The sequence below is a fragment of the Mytilus edulis genome, chromosome 12 (assembly GCF_963676685.1).
Source record: "Mytilus edulis chromosome 12, xbMytEdul2.2, whole genome shotgun sequence".
Taxonomy (NCBI): Eukaryota; Metazoa; Mollusca; class Bivalvia; order Mytilida; family Mytilidae; genus Mytilus; species Mytilus edulis.
Window position 1 is genome coordinate 53308485 of NC_092355.1, and position 27981 is coordinate 53336465.

The 27981-nt window shown below is 33.1% G+C and overlaps 2 protein-coding genes across 3 annotated transcripts in view; one reads left to right on the forward strand and one right to left on the reverse strand.

The window, feature by feature from the left end:
- Nucleotides 1–27981, reverse strand: part of LOC139498786 (uncharacterized) — a 598641-nt gene that overhangs the window by 549507 nt on the left and 21153 nt on the right. The gene's annotated exons all lie outside the window — the stretch shown is intronic.
- Nucleotides 7767–27911, forward strand: LOC139498796 (uncharacterized). 2 transcript variants are annotated; one of them, XM_071287353.1, is made up of 7 exons: nt 7767–7925; nt 16562–16773; nt 20635–21330; nt 24017–25847; nt 25981–26138; nt 26224–26719; nt 27306–27911. In XM_071287353.1, the coding sequence occupies exons 2-3, from the start codon at nt 16573–16575 to the stop codon at nt 21316–21318; spliced, it is 885 nt and encodes a 294-aa protein (XP_071143454.1). In that variant the 5' UTR covers nt 7767–7925; nt 16562–16572; the 3' UTR covers nt 21319–21330; nt 24017–25847; nt 25981–26138; nt 26224–26719; nt 27306–27911. The 2 variants fall into 2 exon arrangements, with proteins under 2 accessions (XP_071143454.1, XP_071143455.1); XM_071287354.1 differs by lacking the exons at nt 24017–25847; nt 25981–26138; nt 26224–26719; nt 27306–27911 and adding an exon at nt 21908–22488 and having other exon boundaries at nt 20635–21828.

Genomic DNA, 27981 nt, shown 5'->3' on the forward strand with positions numbered 1-27981 from the left:
CCTATATTTCAATTTTTCTCTGAAAGCTAAAAATCGTGCAAAGGCAAATCAAATTTATTATCTCGGGGCTTACACGTGCAAAAACTATATGAAGGTCTGGATGGGGTGTTGATATAACAGAGAATAATGGACAAAGACCACAATAGGGAATAAAGGGATGCTAAAATTTACACATAATAGCCAAGTTGAAAATTTAGCATTTTTCTCAGGAACTACTTGACAAGGAATTCTGACATTTGGTTTCAGGGTTTATATAAGTCAGTTATTCCGTGTGTTACGGCCAGAAATCGCCTTTAAATTGTAGCCAACAAAAGACACAAATCAATAGTAAAATTTAACAATATTTATTATACAAAAGTTTACAAAAGGTGTTACACAAATATTACTGTTAACTTAACTGTCAAAATATGAGTCCAATCTGTTATCTTTATCTGTATCCGGAAATCTTTCGGAATCCAATTTGAATATTACGTTCACTACTAATGTCACAATCCAGTATGATGTTGTTTGTAGAATAAAAGTGTCAATCCAAATGCTGTGAATACTAATGTCTATCAATGTCTATGTCCAAGTTTAATTATGAGAGTTTAACTTTAGTGTCTGTATATATAGTGTTGTCATGGAAAATTCTAGAACACTCTATAATGGAATATTGTGGAAAATCCTGGAAAGTTACAACGGAAGTTTCTGGAATAACGTAGAAGTTTAAATTACGCATCGTTTATAAGGATCATTCTAGAAAGTTCCAATCATTCTGTGAATGTTCCAGTGATTCCTAAACTGCACAGTTATAAGATTATTTGGTAAACAACTATCAGGCCATACAACACAAATTAGGCCAACATAAATAACATAATAATTGCAATATCATAACACCTCCCCCCTTAAAAGAAGTTTTAGTGTAACAAAAACTTATCATGAATAATATGAACAAAAATACATAATACATACAAAGTGATTTAATAAGCTCTAGATAAAGCATCAGCTATTACATTATCTTTACCCTTAATATGTTTTACAATTACATCATATTCCTGTAACAATAAACTCCACCTAGTCAACCTCTGATTCTTGTTTCTCATTTTATGCATGAAGGTGAGAGGATTATGATCAGTATAAACAAGAATAGGATATACAGTGGGATTCAAATATACATCAAAATGTTGAAGTGCTGACAACATTGCAAAACACTCTTTTTCAATAGTTGAATAATTTTTCTGATGTTTATCTAATTTCTTAGAAAAATATGATATAGGTTTTTCAACATTATCATCTGTCTCTTGATATAAAACAGCTCCTATTCCTACATCGCTTGCATCAACGGCAAGTTTAAATTGTTTTTCACAGTCTGGAGTAATCAGAACTGGACTATTAATTAAAAGTGATTTGCTATTTTCAAAAGCGTTTTGACAATTTTCACTCCAGATAAATTTAGAATCTTTTCGTAAAAGATGAGTCAGTGGTTGAACCACAGTAGCAAAATTTGAACAAAATTTTCTGTAAAATCCAATCATACCTAAATATCTCATAAGTTGTTTTCTATTTGTAGGAGGTGGAAATTTGGAAATAGCTTCCACTTTACCCATAATAGGTTTTACTTGACCTTGGCCAACTGTATGCCCTAAATAATCAACAGTGGCCTGACAAAATTCCCTTTTACCAAGATTAACAGTCAAATTTGATTTTGACAATCTATCAAAAGTATCATACACAATGTTTTAAATGCTGTTCCCAGCTATCACTACATACAATAAGATCATCAATATAAGCATAACAACAGTCTAAATCTTTTATAACATTATTGATCATTCTTTGAAATGTAGCTGGAGCACTTTTCATGCCAAATGGCATTACAGTATATTGAAATAAGCCATCTGGTGTAACAAAAGCTGATATTTCACGAGCTCTCTGTGTCAATGGAACTTGCCAATAACCTTTCAATAAATCAAATTTGCTCACAAATTTTGCTTGACCAATATTGTCAATACAATCGTCTATCCTTGGAATCGGATAGGAATCCGATTTTGAGACTGAATTTACTTTTCTGAAATCAGTCACGAAACGAAAAGTTTTATCTGGTTTTGGCACAAGGAGACAAGGAGAGCTCCATTCACTGTTACTCGGCTCAATAATATCATTGTCAAGCATATATTTAATTTCTTTTCTCATAACTTCAAGTTTGAGTGGATTGAGCCTGTAAGGATGTTGCTTAATTGGAGAAGCATCTCCGACATCAACATCATGACAAACAGCAGTGGTTTTGTTTGGCACATCTGGAAAAAGATTTTTAAAAGAAAATACCAAAGTTTTTATTTCTTCTCTACGATCAAAAGACAGATGTGCAAGTTTTGAATCTAAATTTGACAAAATTTCTGAATTTTTCAATCTAACGGTCTCTTCCATAGTTTTACAACTAAAAGTTGGTTCAATTACATCTGGTTTGTCATGATTTTTCTCAAAGTTAGCCATGCCTAAAGTGGCAACTGGTTTACTATCACATAGTACATTAGTACGCTCAAAATATGGTTTTAACATATTAATATGACACACTCTATTTTGTTTGCGCCGACCTGGAGTTTTTACAATATAATTCAAATCATTAATTTTATTCTCTATTGTATAAGGACCACAATATTTAGCCTGTAAAGGATGTCCAGGGACAGGCAGAAATACAAGTACCTTATCACCAGGTTCAAAAACTCTGTCCCTGGCAGCTTTATCATACCATATTTTCATCTTGTTCTGTACATTTTTTAAGTTTTTCTGAGCAATTTGACAAGCAGTATACAATTTTTCTTTAAATCTAGATACATAGTCTAAAAGATTCAAGTCAGTATGTTCAGTAAGCCACTTTTCCTTAATCAATTTTAACGGTCCCCTTACAGTATGACCAAATACCAACTCAAAGGGACTAAATCCAAGGGATTCTTGAACAGCCTCTCGAACCGCAAAGAGTAGAAAGTGAACTCCATCATCCCAGTCTCTGTCAAATTGAAGACAAAAAGTTCTAATCATGTTCTTCAATGTTTGATGAAAACGTTCTAAGGCACCTTGAGATTCTGGATGATAAGCACTTGATCTGTACTGAGCAATCCCTAACTGGTATACGACTTGCTGAAATAAACCTGACATGAAATTTGATCCCTGGTCGGACTGTATAGACTTAGGAAGTCCTACTAATGTGAAAAATTTGAGTAAAGCTTTGACGATAGTAGGTGTCTTGATATTTCTGAGCGGAATAGCTTCAGGAAAGCGGGTAGATGTACACATGATTGTCAATAAATATGCATTTCCAGTCTTGGTCTTTGGTAAAGGTCCAACACAGTCAATTAGAACTCTGCTGAAAGGTTCGTCAAAGGCTGGAATAGGCAGAAGTTTTGCTGGTGGTATTTTCTGGTTAGGTTTACCAACAACCTGGCATATATGGCATGATTTGCAGTATTCTGCGACATCATTTCTAAGTCTGGGCCAGTAGAAATGTTGCAATATTTTTAGGCAAGTCTTCCTTATACCTAAGTGCCCAGCCAAGGGGGTGTCATGGGCAAGACCAATAATTTCTTGCCTATAAACTTTAGGCACCACCACTTGGTATAGCACTCTCCATTCCTCCTCTGGGGTGGCATCAGGAGGCCTCCACTTCCTCATTAAAATGCCGTCCTGATGGTAATAGCATTCGGCCACTTTGTCTGCTTCCTCCTGTGGTTGAGCTCTCTGGCTGAGCTGAAGAACCTCAGGGTCTTTATGTTGTTCTTCAGATAAATTCTTTCGGTCTAATGAATGGCTGTTAACGTCTGGCCATGGAATAATAACATTCTTGTTAACACTAGGTGGTCTTGTAATGGCCTTTTCTGAGCTACCAGGACCTTCAATGTCAGCTATAAAAGTGTCAGAAAGGTCCATGTAATCAAACTTGTCTTCTTGCAAATTCTGATTTTGTTGTTTTCTAGCCATCGCCCTAGTAACAACACAAGCTGGATACAATTCAGCATCATCTTCAGGTGATTTAACATCCACCACCGGTTCACTGGTAACAATTGGTTCAGCAACCACTTTGTTCCTAGCTAGATCATTTCCTAGCAATAATGTAACACCCTCAACAGGGAGATTAGGACGAACACCTACAACAACTGGTCCAGTTATCAAATCTGACTTCAGATAAATACGATGGAGAGGAACATCTATACAACCTAACTCTACACCTTGTAACAAAACGGAGGCACCAACAGAAGTATTCTCGGACAAAGGCAACACACCTTCTAACAATAAAGTCTGAGAAGCTCCAGTGTCCCGTAAAATCTTAATAGGCTGAAGAGTGGTATCATCAACAATAGAAACAAACCCATCAGACATAAAGGGTTTGTATTCCTCCATGTAATTACAAAAACTGGACTTAAAAGCCTGACGCGCAGGGCATTCCAATGTACTGGTATTATAAGGTGTCGTACAAGCACTGGTCTTCGGCTTATTATCTCGTTCATTCTTCTTCTGGAGTCTACAACAATCAGCCATCAGGTGACCAATCTTCTTACAATAAGCACAAGTCAGTGACTTCTTCTCAAAAGTATCAAATTTTGGACTAGACATATTATAACTGGACTGACTCTTATTCTGTGCAACAGGCTTACTATCAGTACGCTCATTGCTTTGATTTTTGTAATTTCCACTGGAAGTATTGACATTTTGACCCTTGAAACTTCTTTTATGTGAAAGAGTATAATTATCTGAAATGACAGCTGCATCATGTATTGACTCAACAGTTTTGTCGTCTAAATGTGTTTTTAAGTCTAAATGAACACATAGTTTGAACTCTTCTAATAATATCAATTGTCTTAGGTTATCAAAATTGTTATCTGTTTTCTTTGACGTAAGCCATTTGTCAAATAGATCTTCTTTTTCCCGAGCAAATTCCACATATGTTTGTGAATCAAACTTTTTATAAGATCTAAATTTCTGTCTATATGCTTCTGGTACTAGCTCATAAGCTTTCAAAACTTCCTGTTTAACCGTGTCATAATCGGAACTTTTTTCTGATGGAAGTGCGGAGTATATTTCAGCGGCCTTCCCCTCAAAAACACTTTGCAGCATCGTAGTCCAATACGGCATAGGCCATTTCAAATTGTTAGCAATTTTCTCAAACTGTGGAAAATATTTATCAACTGTTTTTTCACAAAATTTTGGAACCAAACGTATGTTTTTTGCTGCATCAAAATAATCTGATTTCGAGTGAACTTTAGTGTTGCTTTCTTCTTTGGCCATTTCAATTTTCAGTTTCTCCATCTCTAGCCTTTCCTTCATTTCCAGTTCTGCCTGTTTTAATTTAAATTCATCTTCTTTTCTTTTCTCCATCTCCTTCATTTCCATTTCTTTTAATTTAAGTTCATGTCCTAATTCAAGCTGTTTTAACTTAAAGGCGTCAACATTTTCAACCTTAAGATCAAGAGCCTCTTCACCTAAAATTTCTTCGTCAACTAATTTGTCTATAACCAAATTTTTTATAATTTGTTTTCTCATAGATACTTTGAAAACTAATTTCAGTTGTTTAGCAAGCAACACTAGTTCCTCTTTCTTTAAATTATCAAAACTCTCCAGGTCTGGCGTTTTCAAAAATTTACCAGCATCAAATGCCATTTTGTAGAATTTTGTTGGCTAGTTATAATACAAATACTTAACAAATTTTGAATAAAATATTTTTAAGATCCCGGACGAGCCCCCAATTTCTGTTACGGCCAGAAATCGCCTTTAAATTGTAGCCAACAAAAGACACAAATCAATAGTAAAATTTAACAATATTTATTATACAAAAGTTTACAAAAGGTGTTACACAAATATTACTGTTAACTTAACTGTCAAAATATGAGTCCAATCTGTTATCTTTATCTGTATCCGGAAATCTTTCGGAATCCAATTTGAATATTACGTTCACTACTAATGTCACAATCCAGTATGATGTTGTTTGTAGAATAAAAGTGTCAATCCAAATGCTGTGAATACTAATGTCTATCAATGTCTATGTCCAAGTTTAATTATGAGAGTTTAACTTTAGTGTCTGTATATATAGTGTTGTCATGGAAAATTCTAGAACACTCTATAATGGAACATTGTGGAAAATCCTGGAAAGTTACAACGGAAGTTTCTGGAATAACGTAGAAGTTTAAATTACGCATCGTTTATAAGGATCATTCTAGAAAGTTCCAATCATTCTGTGAATGTTCCAGTGATTCCTAAACTGCACAGTTATAAGATTATTTGGTAAACAACTATCAGGCCATACAACACAAATTAGGCCAACATAAATAACATAATAATTGCAATATCATAACACGTGTGATGCGTTTTCAGATTCATCACTCGACAACTTCCTGTTTACCGAAATATTTCGGAGGGGGTATCATCAGTGAGCAGTAGCTTACAGTTTTACTTGTTCATACTACTTTTCCCCTCAAAATGAAATTGGTTTAATGTGTCCTTATTTACATAAAAAAAAAAACTTTTTAAAGAAAAAAATGTAACATCGCTAAATTGTACCGATATAGATCCTTAATAAGATAAATTTGGATAAGCATCGCCGTGGCTCCATCAGTAGAGCACAGAATTTCTAATGAATGATGGTTTTGAAGAAAGGGTTCGAATCTCGCTCAGAATAATTGCATTTTTTGTGTTGTTATATTAAATTTTAAATGTTTCTATCATATTTTTTCGGATGTTTGCTTAATTCGTAGAGTCATTCTGGTTCATTTTGACTATATAGTTTACTAATATATCATTTTACATGTATTAAAGAAAGAAAAAATAATGTATCGCTTATTGTGTGGATCCTATGACTGTCCATACTCTTGACTTACTTTCTCTATATGTTTACATTTATTACATATATTCAAGGAACAATTGCCGTCAAACTGATGTAGGTGCCTGTACATAACCAATAACACGAGAATTGATTCTGCATCTATCGGGCTATTTAAAACATGATTTACCTATCTTATCGAATGAAAAAAAATCCCGGCAAATTGGCCCTACCTCAAATTTCAGAATGATCCCTATATACCCCTTTCCCCCCTCGTAAATTATTGAAATCTATCGTTTTGCATTAATTATGAAATCACTTTGTAAATTATATTAGTTGTATGATTAACTTCTTTAAATGGTCTCCAAACAATAATCTTTTAACAAAAAAATCTTAGTCTTATTTTTTTTAAAAGAAATATAACTAAAAAAAGTTTATTTCGAGTACAGACAAACATGTGCATCTGCAAAAGTTTGATTTTGTTCTAAATACTGAATTATGTAATTTTTCTTTAAAAAATAGTATGCAATGAAAGTTATATAAGCTGATTCATGGTCAGAGCAGGCAGAAGGGTTTTAACATACTGTGGATTCATTATTATTCGTTGGATACCAAATTTCGTGGATTTCGTGGGTACATGTATAGGTGAATTTAAAATGTTCAACAAGGTACATAATTTCTATAGGCTTGTGTATACAGACTTTGGCAAAACCACGAAATGTTTGTTTATGGCCCTTTTTTGGAACCTTAATTTATTACTAATAAACAACTACGGCAATTACATTAAAAATCAATCCCAACCTTCCTATTGTGGTATGAAACCTTGTGCTAAAATTTCATAGAGATCCATACCCACTTATACTCAAGTTATTGTCTGTGAAATGTTTGCCGACGCAGACATCGCCATAACATTCATTTTTTGTAAAACAAATTTGTTTGCGGTCGCATGAAAATGACGTCGTAAATCTTTATCCATTTATCCAATCGGAAAACTTCTATATATTTACTGCTCACATCTAAACAATCATTTTATGTAAACAAAACTGAACACACCAGTTGCTTGAAATAGTTTCAGTTTTATGTGTGATTTGAAATCCAAAAACTATAATAATTAATTTCTTCAGGAATTTGCTCGTTGAATGTAAGTAAACGTATTTGATTTATTAATCTTGGTTTATACACAATTCAGATTTTTTTATTTGCGATGTAAATACGTTCCTGATATAACGCAATACCATAAAACGTCTGTGTTGGTTTGATATCTATTACTTGTTATTTTAATTGACATTTATATTTACGGTTTATTTATAACATAAATTGGGAGATATTTGAGGGCTTCGTTTACCTTTTGGATGTGATGGCTTTTTACGCAGGTTTTATTTGATATATATGGGGTCAATGAACTACGCGAAATCTAGATTTTTCCAATACCTATAAATAATATTCTAAATTTAGACCAACCAATCGGATTGTTTGTTTTGTTTTGGTAGCTATATATAAATAATATTTCACAATCACGTGTTGTAAGTCATTTATACTGCACTCGTTCTATTTGAGCAGTCAAAATGCGTTGACCGTATATTTCTATGTCATATACAGTCACTGACCTGATATCACTTTTCCCCATGAATATTTAAATAGAAATTGTCGAAATTATATTTAATTATTCATACGACCTCTTCAACCTGTTCTTGTTTCCAATGTGAACAACGATGCGTTTAACGACTCAAACTTGTTTCTTTTGCAATTTTTGGGAAAAACATATTTCCTTTATTAATATTTTTTGTTTGCAACCTAGAAATCATTATGTTTTATGTTTATTGTTGATATTTTAGTCTGTAATCAAACGAATTCGTTCACCATTGATAGCGGTTTTCAAAAGCACTGGGGTAAAGCTGATGACCGTAACTGCATTCACGGTCATCCCAAGATGTCGGATGAAAAATTAGGTCAGTTTCTGTATTGTCTGTTAAAGTGTTTCTATATCATTTTCTTTACAAATCATACATTGAAACGATGTAAATTTATAAAAGAATCACTCGAAAATCACTAATTACTTCCGAGAAATGTGCATGAAACGGAAAATTCGATTTGAAAAAATCGTTAAGATGACCGTAAATCATAATCAAAATATTTTCAAGATGACCGTAACATAAAACAAGGATGACCGTGATTGGTAAAAAGATGACCGTAACTTGTAAAGGATGACCGTAATTTGTTAAGACTGACTGTAATTTATGTAGGACGACCGTAACTTTTATAGGATGACCATCAATTCTAAGAAATATCCGTATTGTATTCAAAGCTTTTTTGTTGAGTTTGTCGATCTCAATAGGGGCTCGGTTAGCGGATATAAATATGTTTCATAAATTTCTTTTTTTAAACTATAATATAATTTGCCATATTTAGGATTTATAACAATGATAGTAAATTGCATATTTCTCGTAAACAATGAAATATTTAACACAAATTTACAGCGATACAACGAAAATTTGAAGAAACATGAATGTGTCCCTAGTACACGGATGCCTCATCTACACTTTCATTTTCTATGTTTAGTGGACTATGAAAATGGGATAAAACTGTAATTTGGCATTAGAATTAAAAAGATCATTCCATAGGGAAAATATGTACTAAGTTTCAATTTTATTTAACTTGAAGCTGGACAATCGGACAAACATACAGACGAACGGACGAACGTACGCACAGACCAGAAAAACATAATGCCAATAAATGGAGCATTAAAAACATTAATAATACATACGATTATTTGGTAATCGAGCCCATGTGTATGGGTCCAGAGGAAGCAGATTAAAATCTTAATTTGTCTTGATATATGCAGGCGGAAACACTTTTGAAATAGAACGAAAGAATCGAAGCTCTGTGTTTATCGAGAAGCGATAAAAGTTAACTGTAATGTTTGATATAGTAACAAAATTTTAAAAAGTTAATAGAAACAAATAAAACGACGATTTTCTTATTTTAAAAACACCATTTGCATAAGTTTTCAATGTATCTATTACATAGTAATGCAAAACAATAAGATATCAAGTCGACGACATGGTTCTTATCGGGGCCTTTTATAGCTGACTATGCGGTATGGGCTTTGCTCATTGTTGAAGGCTTTACGGTTATCTATAGTTGTAAATGTTTGTGTCATTTTGGTCTTTTCTGGATAGCTGTCTCATTGGCAATAATACCACATCTTCTTTTTTATATATAGTATCTATAAGTTGGATGTAGAAAATGCATAACCTCCGATTTTTTTTTTATCACGGACGGAGAACATATCAATCTTTTAGTTCAGAAATTTTCGTGTCTGCCCTTCCATTATGTGAATCAAGAAAAAATTCCCCAAAACAGGTAACGATTGTATCGAAAAGAGAAAAATCGAGTGCACCTTTTTATGTTAGGGCATGTTTGGGGTGTATATTTTGTCTTTAAAACGTACAAAGCAAGAGTATTTTATAGAGCATCTCGCTTCAGAGTCTATCATTATTATATATCAAAGCTACAGGTTGACTTTATAACGTAAAAAAATGACAGTACGAAAAGATGAAATGTATGGGTCAATTGAGATACCTATCTAATGAATCACAAAAACAGAGTAGGTGTGTTCGAATAGCTGTTTTTTTCTAAAAGTACTTGACGACAGTCTTTTAATTTGGATGATGAAAATGTGTGTGTGTGATAACTAGGGTTTATAATCTTCAACCACTGAAAATGTTTAGTCTGCCCTTCCACGAAATATTTAATTAGAATTTTTTTAAATGCTTAAGAATTTTCAAAAATTCCATCTGACATCCAAACAGACAATATTTTTAAGTTGAATCAATGCAGACAAGATCATTAACTAATGCTCATTAGCTAGTAGATACATTTGTATTTTAAAATATAACTGACATATAACGATCGATCGTAATGGTGCTATGTGGATAAATTTATCAGTTTTCAAGAGCAAAATTGACAGAGCGTCATCCCTACAATGGCTTCCATTTCTACGACTGTGAGCATGAACTGGCGTAATGGGGAGATAATTTTGAAGAAGTAGAATCCTGACTGTATGAATAACATTTCTGTATACATACAAATTGACAACGTTCCGCCTTCTCAATCTGATACGCTTTTCGTACAATACTATTTTAAGGATCTACTTTGCTGGAGCTCACCTTCACTAGTTTATTCGAATGATATTTTCAAAATATTTCTGTTATTTTATTTGCACGACAAAATGAAAGACGATATAATATCAATGGGTGTACATGCAATTTTTTGGCATTTTTAAAAATGTGTATTTATTATATGTCATTAAAAGGAATCCCAAAAACAAACAAAAAATCTTTTGTCGAGCAGTTGAAGGCTGTGCACCGCATGTCTTTTGGCAAATTCATTTTAAAAATTGAACCCTCTACTGTAAAAAAGATACATATGGTAATCTTTGCATTTGAAGCACGTCTTATTTTCTTCTACCTATAGGATAAAACTTTCATATTAATATGTGTATACAAACACGTATAATCATTTGATACAAAAAGATAGTTATATAAATACGGATATTTCTTAGAATTGAGGGTCATCCTTTAAAAGTTACGGTCATCATTTACAAATTACGGTCATCTTAAAAGCAGTTACGGTCAGCCTTGTTATGAATCGCTGATTCTGTTACGGTCATCTCGATTGTGATTTACGGTCATCTTGGCGATTTTTTCAAATCGAATTTCCCGTTTCATGCACATTTCTCAGAAGTAATTAGTGATTTCCGAGTGATTCTTTTATAAATTTACATCGTTTCAATGTATGATTTGTAAAGAAAATGATATAGAAACACTTTAACAGACAATACAGAAACTGACCTAATTTTTCATCCGACATCTTGGGATGACCGTGAATGCAGTTACGGTCATCAGCTTTACCCCAGTGAAAAGGTAATGATGTACATTTCATCGTGTTGTATATTTTTCCGCCTGTGTGATATGAGGCCTCTTTAAAGGGGGATTTTCCCCAATATTTAAATCAAATAAATAACATTAACACACTAAACAACAATTGAAAATGTTTTTTTTTTAGATTGCAGTATAAAGACAATAATAGTGCATTGACTTGGCATATCAACGATATAAGGATTCGGCCCGAAACGGGGAAAATGCTCGGCACAGCCTCGCATTTCCCCGTTTCTAAGCCTCATCCTTATATCGTTGATATGTCAAGTCAATGCACTATTATTGTCTATGTATTACGATGCTAAGTCAAAAGGTAAATTTATTTTAACTATAGTATTTTTTTTAAAGTTCTATCATTTATGAGGGTCGTAATGGGGGTAAAAATTCTTGCCAAATGACGTTAACGGTAAATTTTGGTGCATGACGATAAAATGTACACTTTCTTTCAGACGATAAAACAATCTACTGATTTTGACGAATCACGTCAATTTTTTTCCAAAAATAACGGTAACGGTAATTATTTGAGACCTCTGACGAATCACGTTATCGATAATTTGACGAATCACGGTAAAATTTTAACCAATTTGACGCTAGCAGTAGCCAAAAATGACCGTTTGACGCCTGACGGTAAATTTATATTATTTGTTTTGTCTGTACTGATCAATTGTGAGGTTAGACGTTTTTAATTTTAAGTTGAACAATTCTCATGATTATTGTCTGTCATATATATATATATATGTATTAATTAAGTTATCATGAATATATTGTTATTATTTGTTGTAAACATATGTTTCTTTTTGTTTTGTGTTTTTTGCTACACATGTTACATTTCTATACATTGTCTAGATTGCATTGCATATGTTATTGTTTATAATGATATTGTTTATATCCTGTTCTGTTCTGTCTGATCTGGTCTGGTCTGGTCTGGTCTGGTCTGTATTAATACTCATAATTATATTGTATTGTCTGTATCTGTAACTTCATTAATATACTTGTTATGAGCCCTATGATTTAATTTTAGGAAAATAAATCAATTATATTCTATTCTATTACATGTTCAGGAGAATCGGGGATCCCCTTAAAAAGAAGACGCAAATAGGATACACTCATTCTTTTGTAAAATATTTGGAAAGATTTCCCTTTGAACCCCTCTTGATGACAGAATAAGCACAGATACACATGAATGGCCGGCTCGAAAGGAAGTCTTGCCAAATATTTTATATATCGCATGCCTGGGTTTACCACTACTGGTCAAACATTTTGTTTCGATTTTATAGTTGAAACTCAGTCAATGTTGTATTCTTTTCCCCCCTAATTTTCAATGATAACAAATTATTCTTTTACTTCCCTTCTGAAGCAAATATATATAGAGAATCCCCAACACAATATGAATGATCGATGCCTAATTGTAGCAAAAGTTTAAAAATGAGCAGTACAATTCAATAAATGGACACATTTTATTTCTTTTAATATGAATAAATGTATACGAGAAAAATATAATGATTATTTCACATTATTCTGCGCTCATTGATTAAAATATCTATTATTTTATTATCATTATCACAGTGTACAAGCGGACAGTGACACAAAACGGAAGTTGCTGATCTGTCCGACGGCGATCGGCTCGTTGTTTTTCAAAAAAATATAGAATATCAACACAAAGTGTCCCATAATGGATTGTTCAGCAGCTCAAGGTAAGTGAATAACTACAATGATGTATTTTTGACCATTTAAAGCTTATTTTATGCTTTTAGCATCAACCGTCTTTTTAAAATAACTCCTGATCATGAAGAGGGGTCAAAATTTTGCGATTTTTCGAGTCATAAATCTTAACAAAACTCCGAAAATTCAAACATTTTCAAGATTTTTAATCGATACATAGTTGAATAATCATATTCCGCATACACACACAAAAGTTTGGTTCATTTTTTCTTATTATATTGTCACAATTGAATCTTTTCTATTCAAAGTGTACTGTCCGCCTCGTTGCCACCGTATGTTTTCATACTGTCCGATTCGTTGGTCATATTCATGATCGATATCTTAAGCAAAAGTAAGATTGAAACATGCAATTTATCCACATTTAAACTTTATTCAACACAGATACTGTCTATGATTATATATGGAAAATATTTATAGATTATATATTCAGCTTGGATCTCGTGTCACTTAAAGGGGGACATTGGTCACTCTTCCAGAACCTTTACTCATGTCTGCTGCTCGTATTCATCGTTTGCGGACCTTGTTGTTAGATTCTCTACCGATATAATATTCTAATAAATGCATGGTGAATTCAGTACACATGTTCCCTATGACATGATCTTTCTAATTTAATGCAAAATTAGAGTTTTGATCCAATTTTACGGCCTAATGAACATAGAAAACGATAGTGCGAGTGGGGCATCCGTGTACTATGGTCACATTCTTGTTTAAAAGTTATTTTAAAACAACAGTAGATGATAGTGAGTGATGCAGCGCACTTAAGAACATCAATTAAATGAAAATTGATATCAGCCCTTGAAATCGATATCAGCCTTTGAAAATCGATATCAGCCCTTGAGAATCGATATTAGCTTTTGAAAATCCATATCAGCCCCAGTAAACTTGGAAATATGTGATAAATAGATCATGACATGTCATTTTACATATCGGCCCTGGTTTCAGCCTTCGACCCATATCAAGCCCTCGGGCTAAAGCCCTCTGGCTTGATATGGAAGTCTAGGGCTGATACCAGGGTCGATATGGAAAACGCCATGTAATAATTTAAAATTATCGTGTCCTTTTCTTCACAGACATTTCAAAAGGAAAATACGCTCTTACTTTGCATCCGTGATCAGACTTTAACATTTCGATCATAATGTATACTATAACATAGATGTAATCGTAGGTACATGGGGAGGGGTATTTTTTGCCCCATATTTTCCATATTTGTTAATTTCACTGATATTCGTGTTTTTTAAACTTACAAAAATATAATTCAGGAGCGGATCCAGAAATTGTTAAGAGAGAATTCATACCCAGATGAAAGATTAAAAAAAAAGTAACTAGGGTTCCCAACCCCGGACCCCCGACCGCCTGGATCCGGAACTGCCTAAGCGATTACAAATACATGTATTAAGTAACGTGAATGTATTCATATTAATTTATTTAATCGATGATTTGTACATATAAGAATTGAATAATAACTCATACAGAATAAATGCAAGTTATGATAAAAAATTTAACAAGAAAGGCTTCACCGCATACTTCATGTTAAATGTGTGTATATAAGTATTCTTACCTCTACTAAGGCAATAGGAAAACAAACTCATGGACCATTCAAGTACACCGTAACTTTTCAATTGATTCTTTTTGACTTGAATTCCAAGCCATGAGATTTGTTTGATTATTGGTGAAATAAGACGCAAACTGGGTGTAAAAAACTATTGTTTTGATTTTCTGTGTCAAACGTTTATAAATATAAAAAAGAAGATTTGGTGTAATTGCCAATGAGACAACTCTAAACAAGAGAACAAATTAAATGACACAGAAATGAACAACTATAGGTCACCGTACGGCCTTCAACAATGAGCAAAGCCCATACCGCATAGTCAGCTATAAAAGGCCTAGAAATAACTTTTGTTGCATGGTTGTATTTTTCATGAAAAGTTATTACCCCTATTTATGTTTTTAAGTGATAAAAATAACAATGTTCCACATGAATGTATGAATAAATATACCATAAAAATCACCTACGTGCCCCATTTTCCTAAAACAAACTAGAGAAACGTATATTAAATTTTCATGTGCATGCATTAACAATGCTTTTTATATGTAATAATCAGTAACATTTTATAAATGTTGATATTTCCTAGGAAATCGGTCATGAATGTGGATAAATTGATATAGGAAGATGTGGTGTGAGTGCCAATGAGACAACTCTCCATACAAATAACAATTTAAAAAGTAAACCATTATAGGTTAAAGTACGGCCTTCAACACGGAGCCTTAGCTCACACCGAACAACAAGCTATAAAGGGCCCCAAAATTACTAGTGTAAAACCATTCAAACGGGAAAACCAACGGTCTAATCTATATAAACAAAACGAGAAACGAGAAACACGTATATATTACATAAACAAACGACAACTACTGTACATCAGATTCCTGACTTAGGACAGGTGCAAACATTTGCAGCGGGATTAAACGTTTTAATGGATCCAAACCTTCTCCCTTTTTCTGAAACAATAGCATAACATCACAACAAAGAAAAACATACGATAAAATATCAATTGGCAGACTTAACTCAATCAAAAAACGTATGATTAAATGTTTCAATCTTACTTTTGCTTAAGATATCGATCATGAATATGACCAACGAATCGGACAGTATGAAAACATACGGTGGCAACGAGGCGGACAGTACACTTTGAATAGAAAAGATTCAATTGTGACAATATAATAAAAAAAAATGAACCAAACTTTTATGTGTGTATGCGGAATATGATTATTCAACTATGTATCGATTAAAAATCTTGAAAATGTTTGAATTTTCGGAGTTTTGTTAAGATTTATGACTCGAAAAATCGCAAAATTTTGACCCCTCTTCATGATCAGGAGTTATTTTAAAAAGACGGTTGATGCTAAAAGCATAAAATAAGCTTTAAATGGTCAAAAATACATCATTGTAGTTATTCACTTACCTTGAGCTGCTGAACAATCCATTATGGGACACTTTGTGTTGATATTCTATATTTTTTTGAAAAACAACGAGCCGATCGCCGTCGGACAGATCAGCAACTTCCGTTTTGTGTCACTGTCCGCTTGTACACTGTGATTATTATTATTGATATTGTAGGAAACCTTAATATGACAGTAGATAGATCAAGGAGACCTAGTAATCGCCCCAGCAGACGACCGGCCAAGGTCGATGTAAAGGTCAAGTTAGAACGCAGTAGGCAGAGTGCAAGGGAATGTAGAGCGAGGAAGAAGTTACGATACCAGTACCTGGAAGATTTGGTTACTAGTAAGGAAAATGCCATCTTTAAGTTAAGAGACGAACTTGCATTGGTGAGCTACTATTCTTTCTTCGTTTGAAAATAGACATCTATTTATACATTTGTTTGCTTTTTTTGTATTTGCATTTTTACAGTATTTGATTTTGATTTTTAATCGTTTATAAAATTTATTAGAAAAAAACTCAAATCTGTCTAGAAATGGAAAAAAATATATATTCACAGTGACTGTTTTTCCTTCAAAGGGCTATGAATACTTTATATTCTTGTCTTGCCTGCAACAAAAGTCGCAAAACCGAGACAATGCTATCCTACATTTCTTCGCGGGCATAGTTGGCATAGGTTGAGTCTGTGGATAATTTTTTAAATATCAATAACCTTGTCAAACCTACTTGGATGCTAATTCAACGGCGGCGGCGTTAGCACTTTGCATAATGCTTTATATTCAGCAAGGAGGAGACATGCATGGTCAGTCCACTACTTGTATTCAGATGCCTTATATTCTGGAGTTTCCATCTGACATATATATATATCCCTTGTCCTTGGCCTCAATTTTATGTTTCTGACAGCGACTGCTTAAAAATACTATAAAATACTGACTTCATTTCATTGGCAAATGATAAACATTTCGTTTTCGTTATTAGGTCCGTATATCAGATATTGTAAGCAATAAGCTAATTTTATTTGGTGTATCTATAGTTTGTAAGATGCACATGTCCGTTTGGTAGGGTACATTTGAACTTGACCTCATTTGTATGGTTCATTGGTCAGCGTTACCTGTTCGTGATGAGGTCCGTTTCTCAGACTTTTAGCATTATGTTGACTATATTTGGTGTATAGAATGCTTGTAAGGTGTACATGTCCCGTCTTGCAAAGTTCATTTGACCTTGACCTGATTTTCATGGTTCATTGGTCAATGTTAAGTTTTCGTGATTATGTCCCTTTCTCCGATGCTATAAGTATAGTTTGTGTATTGATTTTAAGGTGTACATGTCCGTCTTGCACGGTTCAATTGACCTAGATAGTATTTCCATGGTTATAAATTGGTCAATGTATGTATATAGTTTTCGTGATTATATCCCTTTCTCAGATACTATAAGCAGAAGGTCAACTATAGTTGGTGTATTAATTGTAAGGTGTACATGTCCGTCTGGCAGGGTTCATCTGACATTGACCTTATTTTATTGGTTCATTGTTCAATGTTGAGTTTTTGTGATTAGCTCCGTTTCGCAGATATTATAAAAGCAATGGGTCGACTATATTTGGTGAATGGAATGTAAGTTGTACATTTTTGTCGGGCAGGGTTCCTCTGAACTTGACCTCAATTTCATTATTCATTGGACAACATTATGTTTTTATATGACCGAGAGAAAAAAATTGGGGTCGTATATTGGTATCAAGTCGTCGTCGTCAGCGTCGTCAGAAGACATTTGGTTTCCGGACAATAACTTTAGTATAAGTTAATAGAAATCTATGAAATTTAATCACAAGGTTTATTACCACAAAAGAAAGGTTTGGAATGATTTTGGGTGTTATGGTCCCAACAGTTTAGGAATTAGGGGCCAAAAAAGGGTCCCAAATAAGCATTTTTCTAGTTTCCGGACAATAATTTGTGGAACGGTGTATGGTATGGAACTCTAAAATTATATCACAAGTTTCCATTTCACAAAGGGATGGTTAGGATTGGCAATTTATTTATTTTTTTTTTTTTGGGGGGGGGGGGGGGGGTTATGGCTTAAACCGTTTAGGAATTAGAGGCTAAAAAAAGGGAAAAACAAGGTTGTCCTGGTTAATGGACAATTAGTAAGTACAATATTGTTTTTGAATTACCTCCCTTCAACTGCTTTTAAATTATGTATAAAGAAATGTCTTCAGGTGATGAGCTGTTATTTTTATACGACCGCAAAATTTTTGCGGTCGTATATTGGTATGACGTTGGCGTCGTCATCGTCGTCCGAAGACATTTGGTTTTCGCACTATAACTTTAGTATAAGTTTAAAGAAATCTATGAAATTTAAACACAAGGTTTATGACAACAAAAGGAAGGTTGGGATTGATTTTGGAAGTTTGGTCCTAACAGTTTAAGAATTAGGGTCCAAAAAAGTGTCCAATAAGCATTTTTCTTGGTTTTCGCACAATAATTCTAGTATAAGTAAATAGAAATCTATGAAATTTTAACCCAGGTTTATGACCACAAAAGGCAGGTTGGGATTGATTTTTGGAGTTTTGGTACCAACAGTTTAGAAATTAGGGGCTAAGAAAGGGCCCAAATAAGCATTTTTTTTATTTTCGCACAATAACTGTAGTATAAGTAAATAGATATATATCTATGAAATTTAAACACAAGGTTTATAACCACAAAAGGAAGATTGGGATTGATTTTGGGAGTTTTGGTCCCAACAGTTTAGGAATTAGGGGCCAAAAGGGGCCAAAATTAAACTTTGTTTGATTTTATCAAAAATTGAACTATGGGGGTTCTTTATATGCCGAATCTATATAGCTAACCGTGACTGTATTTAGATTCTTAATTTTTGGTCCCGTTTTCAAATAAATCTACATTAAGGTCCAAAGGGTCCAAAATTAAACTTAGTTTGATTTTAACAAAAATTGAATCCTTGGGGTTCTTTGATATGCTGAATCTAAAAATGTACTTAGATTTTTTATTATTGGCCCAGTTTTTAAGTTGGTCCAAATCGGGGTCCAAAATTAAACTTTGTTTGATTTCATCAAAAATTGAATAATTGGGGTTCTTTGATATGCCAAATCTAACCGTGTATGTAGATTCTTAATTTTTGGTCCCGTTTTCAAATTGGTCTACATTAAAGTCCAAAGGGTCCAACATTAAACTTAGTTTGATTTTAACAAAAATTGAATTCTTGGGCTTCTTTGATATGCTGAATCTAAACATGTACTTAGATTTTTGATTATGGGCCCAGTTTTCAAGTTGGTCCAAATCAGGATCCAAAATTATTATACTAAGTATTGTGCAATAGCAAGAAATTTTCAATTGCACAGTATTCAGCAATAGCAAGAAATCTTCAATTGCACAGTATTGTGCAATAGCAAGAAATTTTCAATTGCACAGTACTGTGCAATAGCAAGAAATCTTCAATTGCACAGTATTGTGCAATAGCAAATATTTTCAATTGCACAGTATTGCGCAATAGCAAGAAATGTCTAATTGCACAAAATTGTGCAATAGCAAGAAATTTTCAATTGGAGTTGTCTTTCTTTGTCCAGAATAGTAGTTGAATCAACTTAAATCATTGTTTTATACAATATACAAATTATGAATGTATATTCACTTTTACTACCAAATGATAAATTAAAACAATCTTTACCATTCAGTGATAACAAGCACTTTTTTACATTTCAACATTTTATGCTGTATTTAAATGAGTAGTTATTGTTGCAAACTCCATAAGAAATTTGAATTGAGATCAGTTTTGGAAAAAGGGAAAGGGGGATGTGAAAAAAAATTGAGGGGGGGTCAATTTTTCTTATTTCAGATTTCATAAATAAAAAGAAAATTTCTTTTTTCATTTTTTTTTAGAGGATTAATATTCAACAGCGAAGTGAATTGCCCAAAGGCAAAACAAAAATTTTAAGTTCATTAGACCACATTCATTCTGTGTCAGAAACCTATGCTGTGTCAACTATTTAATCACAATCCAAATTTGGAGCTGAATTCAGCTTGGATGTTGTGTCCATACTTGCCCCAACCGTTCAGGGTTCAACCTCTGCGGTCGTATAATGCTGCACCCTGCGGAGCATCTGGTTCCAAATGTGCTTATTGGCGTCCAGCTTATAATATGACTTGATGTACATCATGAGCTTCTTGGTTTCTATGAAGAAAATCATTATTTTAAATTCACTGTTGAAAGTTGAATAACTTTTTTACTTTATTTAAAAATAGTTTAACAAGTGGTGTGAAGAAATAGACAAAGACATGATTCTACCTATAGGTCTCATCACAAGCTTGACTTCAGGCAATAAAATAACTGAAGCAAACCAAATATCGAAGACAACCACAGACAGTGGTCAGTTGTCAGCATCGTCTGAGTACAACCAACCAATGAAAACTTCTGTATTTGAAACGGTTTTAAAAGCCACAGGATCGCCTGCTCCGGGACTAGGCAACAATCATCTAGTTACAAATTTAGAGAACGTATACAATACTCGAAGTTCATCAAAACAAAAGAAAGGTCATTTTAAAATAGCAAAGGCTATTAGTTCAAGTGAAAGTTCAAATAATAGCTACAGTGGTTTACTTGCTTTGGATGAAGAAAAGGGAGAGCTTCCAAATGATTGCCAATCAGGATTAGATTTCTCGCTTCCAAGAGACACAATTTCTAGTTTGCAGACGTACGATTTACTCTCTGGCAATTGGTTGTTTGCACTGACCTTGCCTTTGTACAGTTTTTCCTCAGGAAATTTTCCAAATGTGGATTTAATACAAAGCTTGTATTCCCCCAGGAAAACTGAAGACACGGAAGTCAAAAGTTCCGAACTAAATGACTTCCCTTATGGCCAGTGTGTGTATTTTGGAGGTGAACAAAGAACTGACGAACCATCCATAGAGAAGGGTTCTCAGCTATAAGCGTTTGAATAAGTAAATTTTGATAAGTTTTGATAACAGTAAAAACGGTCCTGTTTAAGTTATATGCAACATGTTATAACTATTTGAAAAAAATTAGGTTCAGTCTGTGGTTAAAAGTTTTTGTTATCAATAACTTTGTCAAACCTTTATGGTATTTTATGAAACTTGGACCGACTCTTTGTTATAATCAAAAGACTGTATCCAGAGGAAAATACTATACATATTTACAGAAAATGATAAATAAGGCACAAGGACTGACAAACTCAAAATAGATTTCAACAAGGTTAAAGTTTTTCAGACATCAATAACTTTTTTTAACCTTCATGGAATTTTACGAAACTTTTTTATGATCAAAAGTCAGTATCTAGAGCAAGTTTTGAAAATATTTTTTTTTTTCATTTTCTATAAATTTTACTGATAAATGGACAAGTTTTTATGCCCCTGCTGTTAAGTTTTACCCTTGTCCCTCTGTACGTACGTACGTACATACGTCCGTTCGTCCCAAAATTGGTTTCCGTTCTCTAACTTGAGTTTGCCTCAACAAAATATTATGAAGCTTATACACAATGGTCATTCCCACAAAATACAGATCAAGTTTGAATTTTGGTAGCGTCACTCTAACCATTCTAAAGTTATGCCCCTTTTCGAATGGAAAAATTACAACAACAAAAAAATCCGTTCTTTAAATTAAGTTTGTCTCAACCAAATATTATGAAACTTATACACAATGCTTATTACTACAAAATACAGATCAAGTTTGAATTTTGTTGCTCACTCTATACGTTCTAGAGTTATGCCCTTTATCAATGGAAAAATTACAACATTTTTTTAGTTTCCGTTCTCTAACTTAAGTTTTCTTCAACCAAATGCTTATTTCCACAAAACACAGATCAAGTTCGAATTTTGGTGGCGTCACTTTAACCATTCTAGAGTAATGCCCCTTTATAAATGGGAAAATTGCAAAATTTTAAATTTTAGTTTCCGTTCTCTAACTTAAGTTTGCTTCCACCAAATGTTATGAAACTTATACACGATGCATTTTACCACAAAACACAGATCAAGTTAATTTTTGGTGGCGTCACTTTAATCATTATCGAGTTTTGCCCCTTTATAAAGGGAATAATTGCAAAATTTTAAGTTTCCATTCTGTAACTTAAGTTTGCCCCAACCAAACATTATGAAACCTATACACAATACTTATTACCACAAAACTCAGATCAAGTACAAATTTGGTTAGCGTCAATTTTATTGTTCTTGAGTTATGTCCCTTTATAATGTATGCAAGCGGGGGCATCATCTGTGTTCATGGGGACACATTCCCCATTAATTTTTTTTTTTTTTTTTGCTGTTACCATGGATACAGTCTAAGGTTTAAGTTTCAGACATCAATAACTTTTGTCAAACGTTCCTGGAATTTTACGAAACTTAGACAGAAGCTTTTTTTATAATCAAAGGATAAATTTTACCAGTTAAATGGAATTTTATGGCATTAACATGAAGATAAAGTCTGGGATTTTAAGTTTTTTAGACATCAATAACTTTGTCAAACCTTCTCAGAATTTTATAAATCTTTGGCAGGAAATTTTTTTTAAGAGATAATGTCTGAAGCAAAATTTTGAAAATACATTTGATTCATTTTGCAGTAGTTTACTGATAGATGGACTTAGTTTTTTGCAGTTAACATTTATATACTGTCTGAGATTAGATTGTTAGACATCAATAAATTTGTCAATCTTCAAGGAATGTTATGAAACTTGGACAGAAGCTGGTTCAAGATCAAGAAATACCCGTATTATACTGATAAGTGGACACAGTTTTTGGCAGTCAACATTACACTTTAACCTTGACGGCAGCAATAGCAGGCGAGCCACAAGGTTCCGCGGAACCTTTACGAATTGTTCTTGATATTTTGAAGAAATGTAAATCACATTTGAATATAAGGGTTAAGTGTTGAAATACAAATATACTTGATCTAGAAAATCGTAAAATTTTAGACCCAGTCTTCTAATTATAGTTTTGAATTGAGAGTATTACGGTTTTATGTGTTGTACTCTTAAAGTCATGTTTTTAGCGTAAATATTTCTTTGATTTTCTTTGGGTTGTTTACTGAAAAATAACTTCCGACGGGCTTTGGAAATTTTACCTTCTCGCGACTGGTATTTTCCGCAAATACCCCTGCTGAACAAGGTACAATGAATATCTATTCATAATAGTCACATATTATAGGAATAGCGCTATAATATCGGTTTTCATCATCACTCTTTTCTTAGATTTCTTTCACAGATGTACTTTCTTTACCGTAACATCGACACTCCATACATGTACATGTAGCTTTAATTATGTAATACTGCACGGACAGTTTCATTGTTTATCGTAAAGGAAAGGAAAATTGGACAAGAGAACAGAAAAATAATTAGAACATTTGTAACTACTGAAAAAAAAATGAATTTGGGAAATTTCTTCCCAATGAAAACTTGTGTATCAAAACATATTTGTTTATTTTTTAGAAGCAGATTGCTGTGTATGGCATCTTCGACCAGTGTTATTAAATTTTTTATTTTTAAAAATTTACAATAACTTAAAAGCTTTAGTTTTTTTTTCAGGAAAAAAGGAAGATTGTTTTTTTTCTACAAGCAACACAAGTTGAACTCAAACAATACAAATGCTGTGATTACATCTTTTTCTCTTCTTTTTACAGCACAGGAAAATGTGTGCCGAAGTTGATTCTGGAACAATATCGGAGATCATGCTAGAAACATTGAGAGCAATTGTCGACGAAGAACAAACCGACACATTCGATACTTGTATGAAAACGGACATTAAAACCGAACCTATGGATTATTGATTATTCTTGTAAAAAATTAATATTCATAATGCCATGTGACTAGAAAACACTGGTTTAAACTGGTATCAATACAGCGAGTAGAGTTATTACTTGTAATTTGGTAATTATTTCACATGGATTTTGAACATCAGAAAAAAATAATATCGATCCATAGGAAAATAGACTATTTTCGTAGAACTTTTGACTCCGGAGTATATATTTTTTCGACAGGTTACCTACTCTGTGTTAGGACACTCTGGTACTCGGTCAGGTATGAGCAACTTAAAGAATTAAAATCAAGTTTAATACAATCGGCACAAATTGGGGGAAATTTTTTTATGTTTTCTATACACGACAAAATCATTGGAAGACTATAAACTTTTCCCCCAAATTGCACCGTTTATGTGTTTGATTTTACTTCTTTTAGTCGCTCCTACCTGACCGAGTACCAGGATGTCAAACCACAGAGTAGGTAACCTGTCGAAAATATATATATAACCCGGAGTCAACAGTTGGTAATATGAAAATAGTCAATTGTAACTTTATAGTCTGTGATCCATGTATTCAACACGAGACCTCCATGTGGAAACTTTCTATTTGTAATTCTTAAAAAATTTTGTTGACAATCACAGCATTGGTTACCAAATTCATGGAAACAATTTTACAAGACATTGTCAGGGTAACAATAATAAAATTGTGTTCATCCATATGTAAATATTTCATTTTAATGTACATGCTTTTTGTGCTGTATATACATATGACATATTTTTATGAGTATTTTCATTTAACACGTTATGATTTTTATTTTATTTTTTAGAACTTATGCACTTGCCAAATGAAACTGTTGTCAATTTAAAAAAGAGAGTAATTATATCTCGAAGCCATATCTGATTTTGTTTAGTTATTTAGATCGTGCTTTTTGTAGAAAAATGTCATGTTTTAACAACACTTTTACGCCCCTGTCTTATTAAAGATAATAAATGGCAATCAAAGGCATTTACTGTTCAGAATCATCGTCAAGGTTTTTGATCACCTGAGATCGTTCTGTACCCATGAATTCGAGATCTACTAGCTAAAAAGGGCGGAATGCAAGGAAAATATTTTCATATTTATACAGTGAATAGTGAGTGAAAATGAAACTAAATTAAACGTCAGCGGCTTTATTATTTTGGTTAGAAAATGGGGGTTTAAATCCATTTTTAACAAACTCAGTAGTCAGATTGCGCACAAGTTTAATAATTGTTTTAAACAAGTCAAATTGGATCTTTAATTTGTACTAAAGGTAGATACTGGTCTATATTATTTTGTAAAATGTTGACATTTCTCTGTCATTCCATAATCCCAGGATAAAGGGTTGGTTCCAACTATATGTTCCCAATCAAATGCATTTATCGTTAAAAAAAGGGGGGGGGTTCCAACCTTCTTTTCAACATTACTCATTCACAATGGGGAAAAAAGACGGAACAAGTCTGTGATTGTTCGACATTTATGTTCTTGAATTATTGATTGCTTGATTGTTTGTGTTTCTTCCCACTTTCAGCAATCATGGCTATATTGTGGCGGCCAGTTTTTATTGGTGGAGGATGCCGGAGTTAATAACAACAGAGAACCACTGAACTTCGGCAGAAAAAAAACTGGCAATCTCGTCAATTAAGATATGAGTCGAACGCACCTGTCACGAGCGGGGTTCGAACTCACAATGTCGGTGAAGACAGGCTGTGGCTAGTGATTACAGTAGATGCACTACTTTTTTTCTTCTTGAATAAAATATATTATTATTTGAAAATATAACAAGGTGCATAAAACAAATGTAAATAATCTTTTGTTATTCCAAACAGAGCATTTTTTTAAAACAATTATTCAGTTTAATTTGAACATACATATTGTATCATCAATAACATTCTGCAATAGTACATGTACATTGTAAGTTGACCTTAATTCTAATTAATTTCAACGTTATTCTGAGTTATCTCTCTTTGTTCGACTTGTAAAATAGGCCAATCGGAACTACTCGGCCTTTCTGGTTGCACGAAGAAATATTGCATAGCGAGAATGGCCGAGTAGTTACGATTGTAAAATAGGCCTTATCCAGGAAAAATATAATTGCTACTAAACTCAGTTTTAATTAAATTACTTAGTTTTGTGTCCATTTGTTGAAATTCTGAAAAAAAATTACTTCACAGTTTCTTCATGATAAAAAATTTCTTTTTTTCATTTCGTAAATATATACTAGTAGTTAAAATATAAAAGAAAAACCTTTATTTGTACCAGAAGTTGGTGAAATCTAAGGATTTAATTACATTCATCATGTATTGGTAATGTTTATATTATTGTAAAACTATCAAAACATGACGGGTCAGATATGTACATGTAGGATAATTTATTTCTAGGCTACTACAATGGAAATTTTTATAACATACTATTGATGACCAAATTTTGAAAAAAATGAAAATTTATCAAAAGGTCATCAAATCTGCTAAAAAGTGGATGTTTTTATTGTAAGACTGTAAATTCCACAATTTATTCTTCAGAATGATGTAAAACTTTGAAAAAAAAATTGTAAAGACTTATATGAGGGTGGTAAAGGGGGGTACTGAACACGGAAACACGTGAAATAAAAATCGCAAAAACGTAGCACGAAAAATAAAAATCGGGAAAAACGAAGCACGATTAATAAGATCGTAAATATGAAGGAAACAAGTACCAGAAGTTATATCCAGTCGTTCTTGTAGATCATGCAGCCATTAGTAATGAACATTGAAGACCTTGCGGTCACCTTTTAGCGTCCGCTACTTGCATCTTACTTGATAAAAAATTGAATTCATAGACTAGCAATTTGATGGGCTTCATTAATACCATACATATTGCAAAAGCAAAAGTAGAATGGTAACAATATATACATCAATTTCTATAAGTTTACAGAAGACGTGAAGTTTCAGAAGGTATTATAACACACTGACTTTTTAATCAAATTCGGGACCTGCACGAGAAATTAAGAGCACTGACACGAAACACGGAAAATAAATAAGGGGAAACACGAAGCACGCAAATCGAGCCAAACACGAGAACACGAGAAATAACACGTTAAAACACGAAAATACGTGAAATAAAAAGGCCGAAAACGTTGCACGAAAATAACCCTTTACCACCCTCTTATATGGAGTAGACCTATTCTTTTGAAAAGGAAGGTACATCGAAAATGTTATGTACAGAGTTGGTGTTATTTTAATTTTTATTAGTCCCCTACCGACGAAGTCGAAGAGGACTTAAGGTTTGCACTTCGTCCATCTGTCTGTTCATCCATCAGTCCGGCATATCAGTTTTTCTACACCTTTTTCTTCGTGCTTAAAGATATTGATTTGATACTTGGTGTATTGTTTTACATGTATCATTATATGTTTAAGATCAAGTTCGAATTTTGTTCCGGTTTGACGATTTTGTACTGAGTTACCGTCCTCTCAATTAATCCATTTTTTACCCTTCTAATTCGTCATGCTTGAAGAGATTGACTTGATATTTGTTATACAAGTTAAACCATGACAAGTTATAGATCAAGTTAGCATTTTGTTCCAGTGCAATGAATTTTTAACCGGTAGGGAACTATGCATTGCCAGTTATACTCACAGAATTATTGTTGATTTTAATCATTAATTGATTATGTCAGTTTGTATATAATATTTAATTTATTTTGATTTGTTAAAATTGTGAAAAATAATTGTATTTTTGCTTTTATCATGTTTATCATTAAGCAATAAAGTTTAAAGAGAAACTGATGTTTTTTTTTAGCTCGCCTACACAGCTACTTTTGCATAGGTACTATTTCTGTACTGAAAATATGT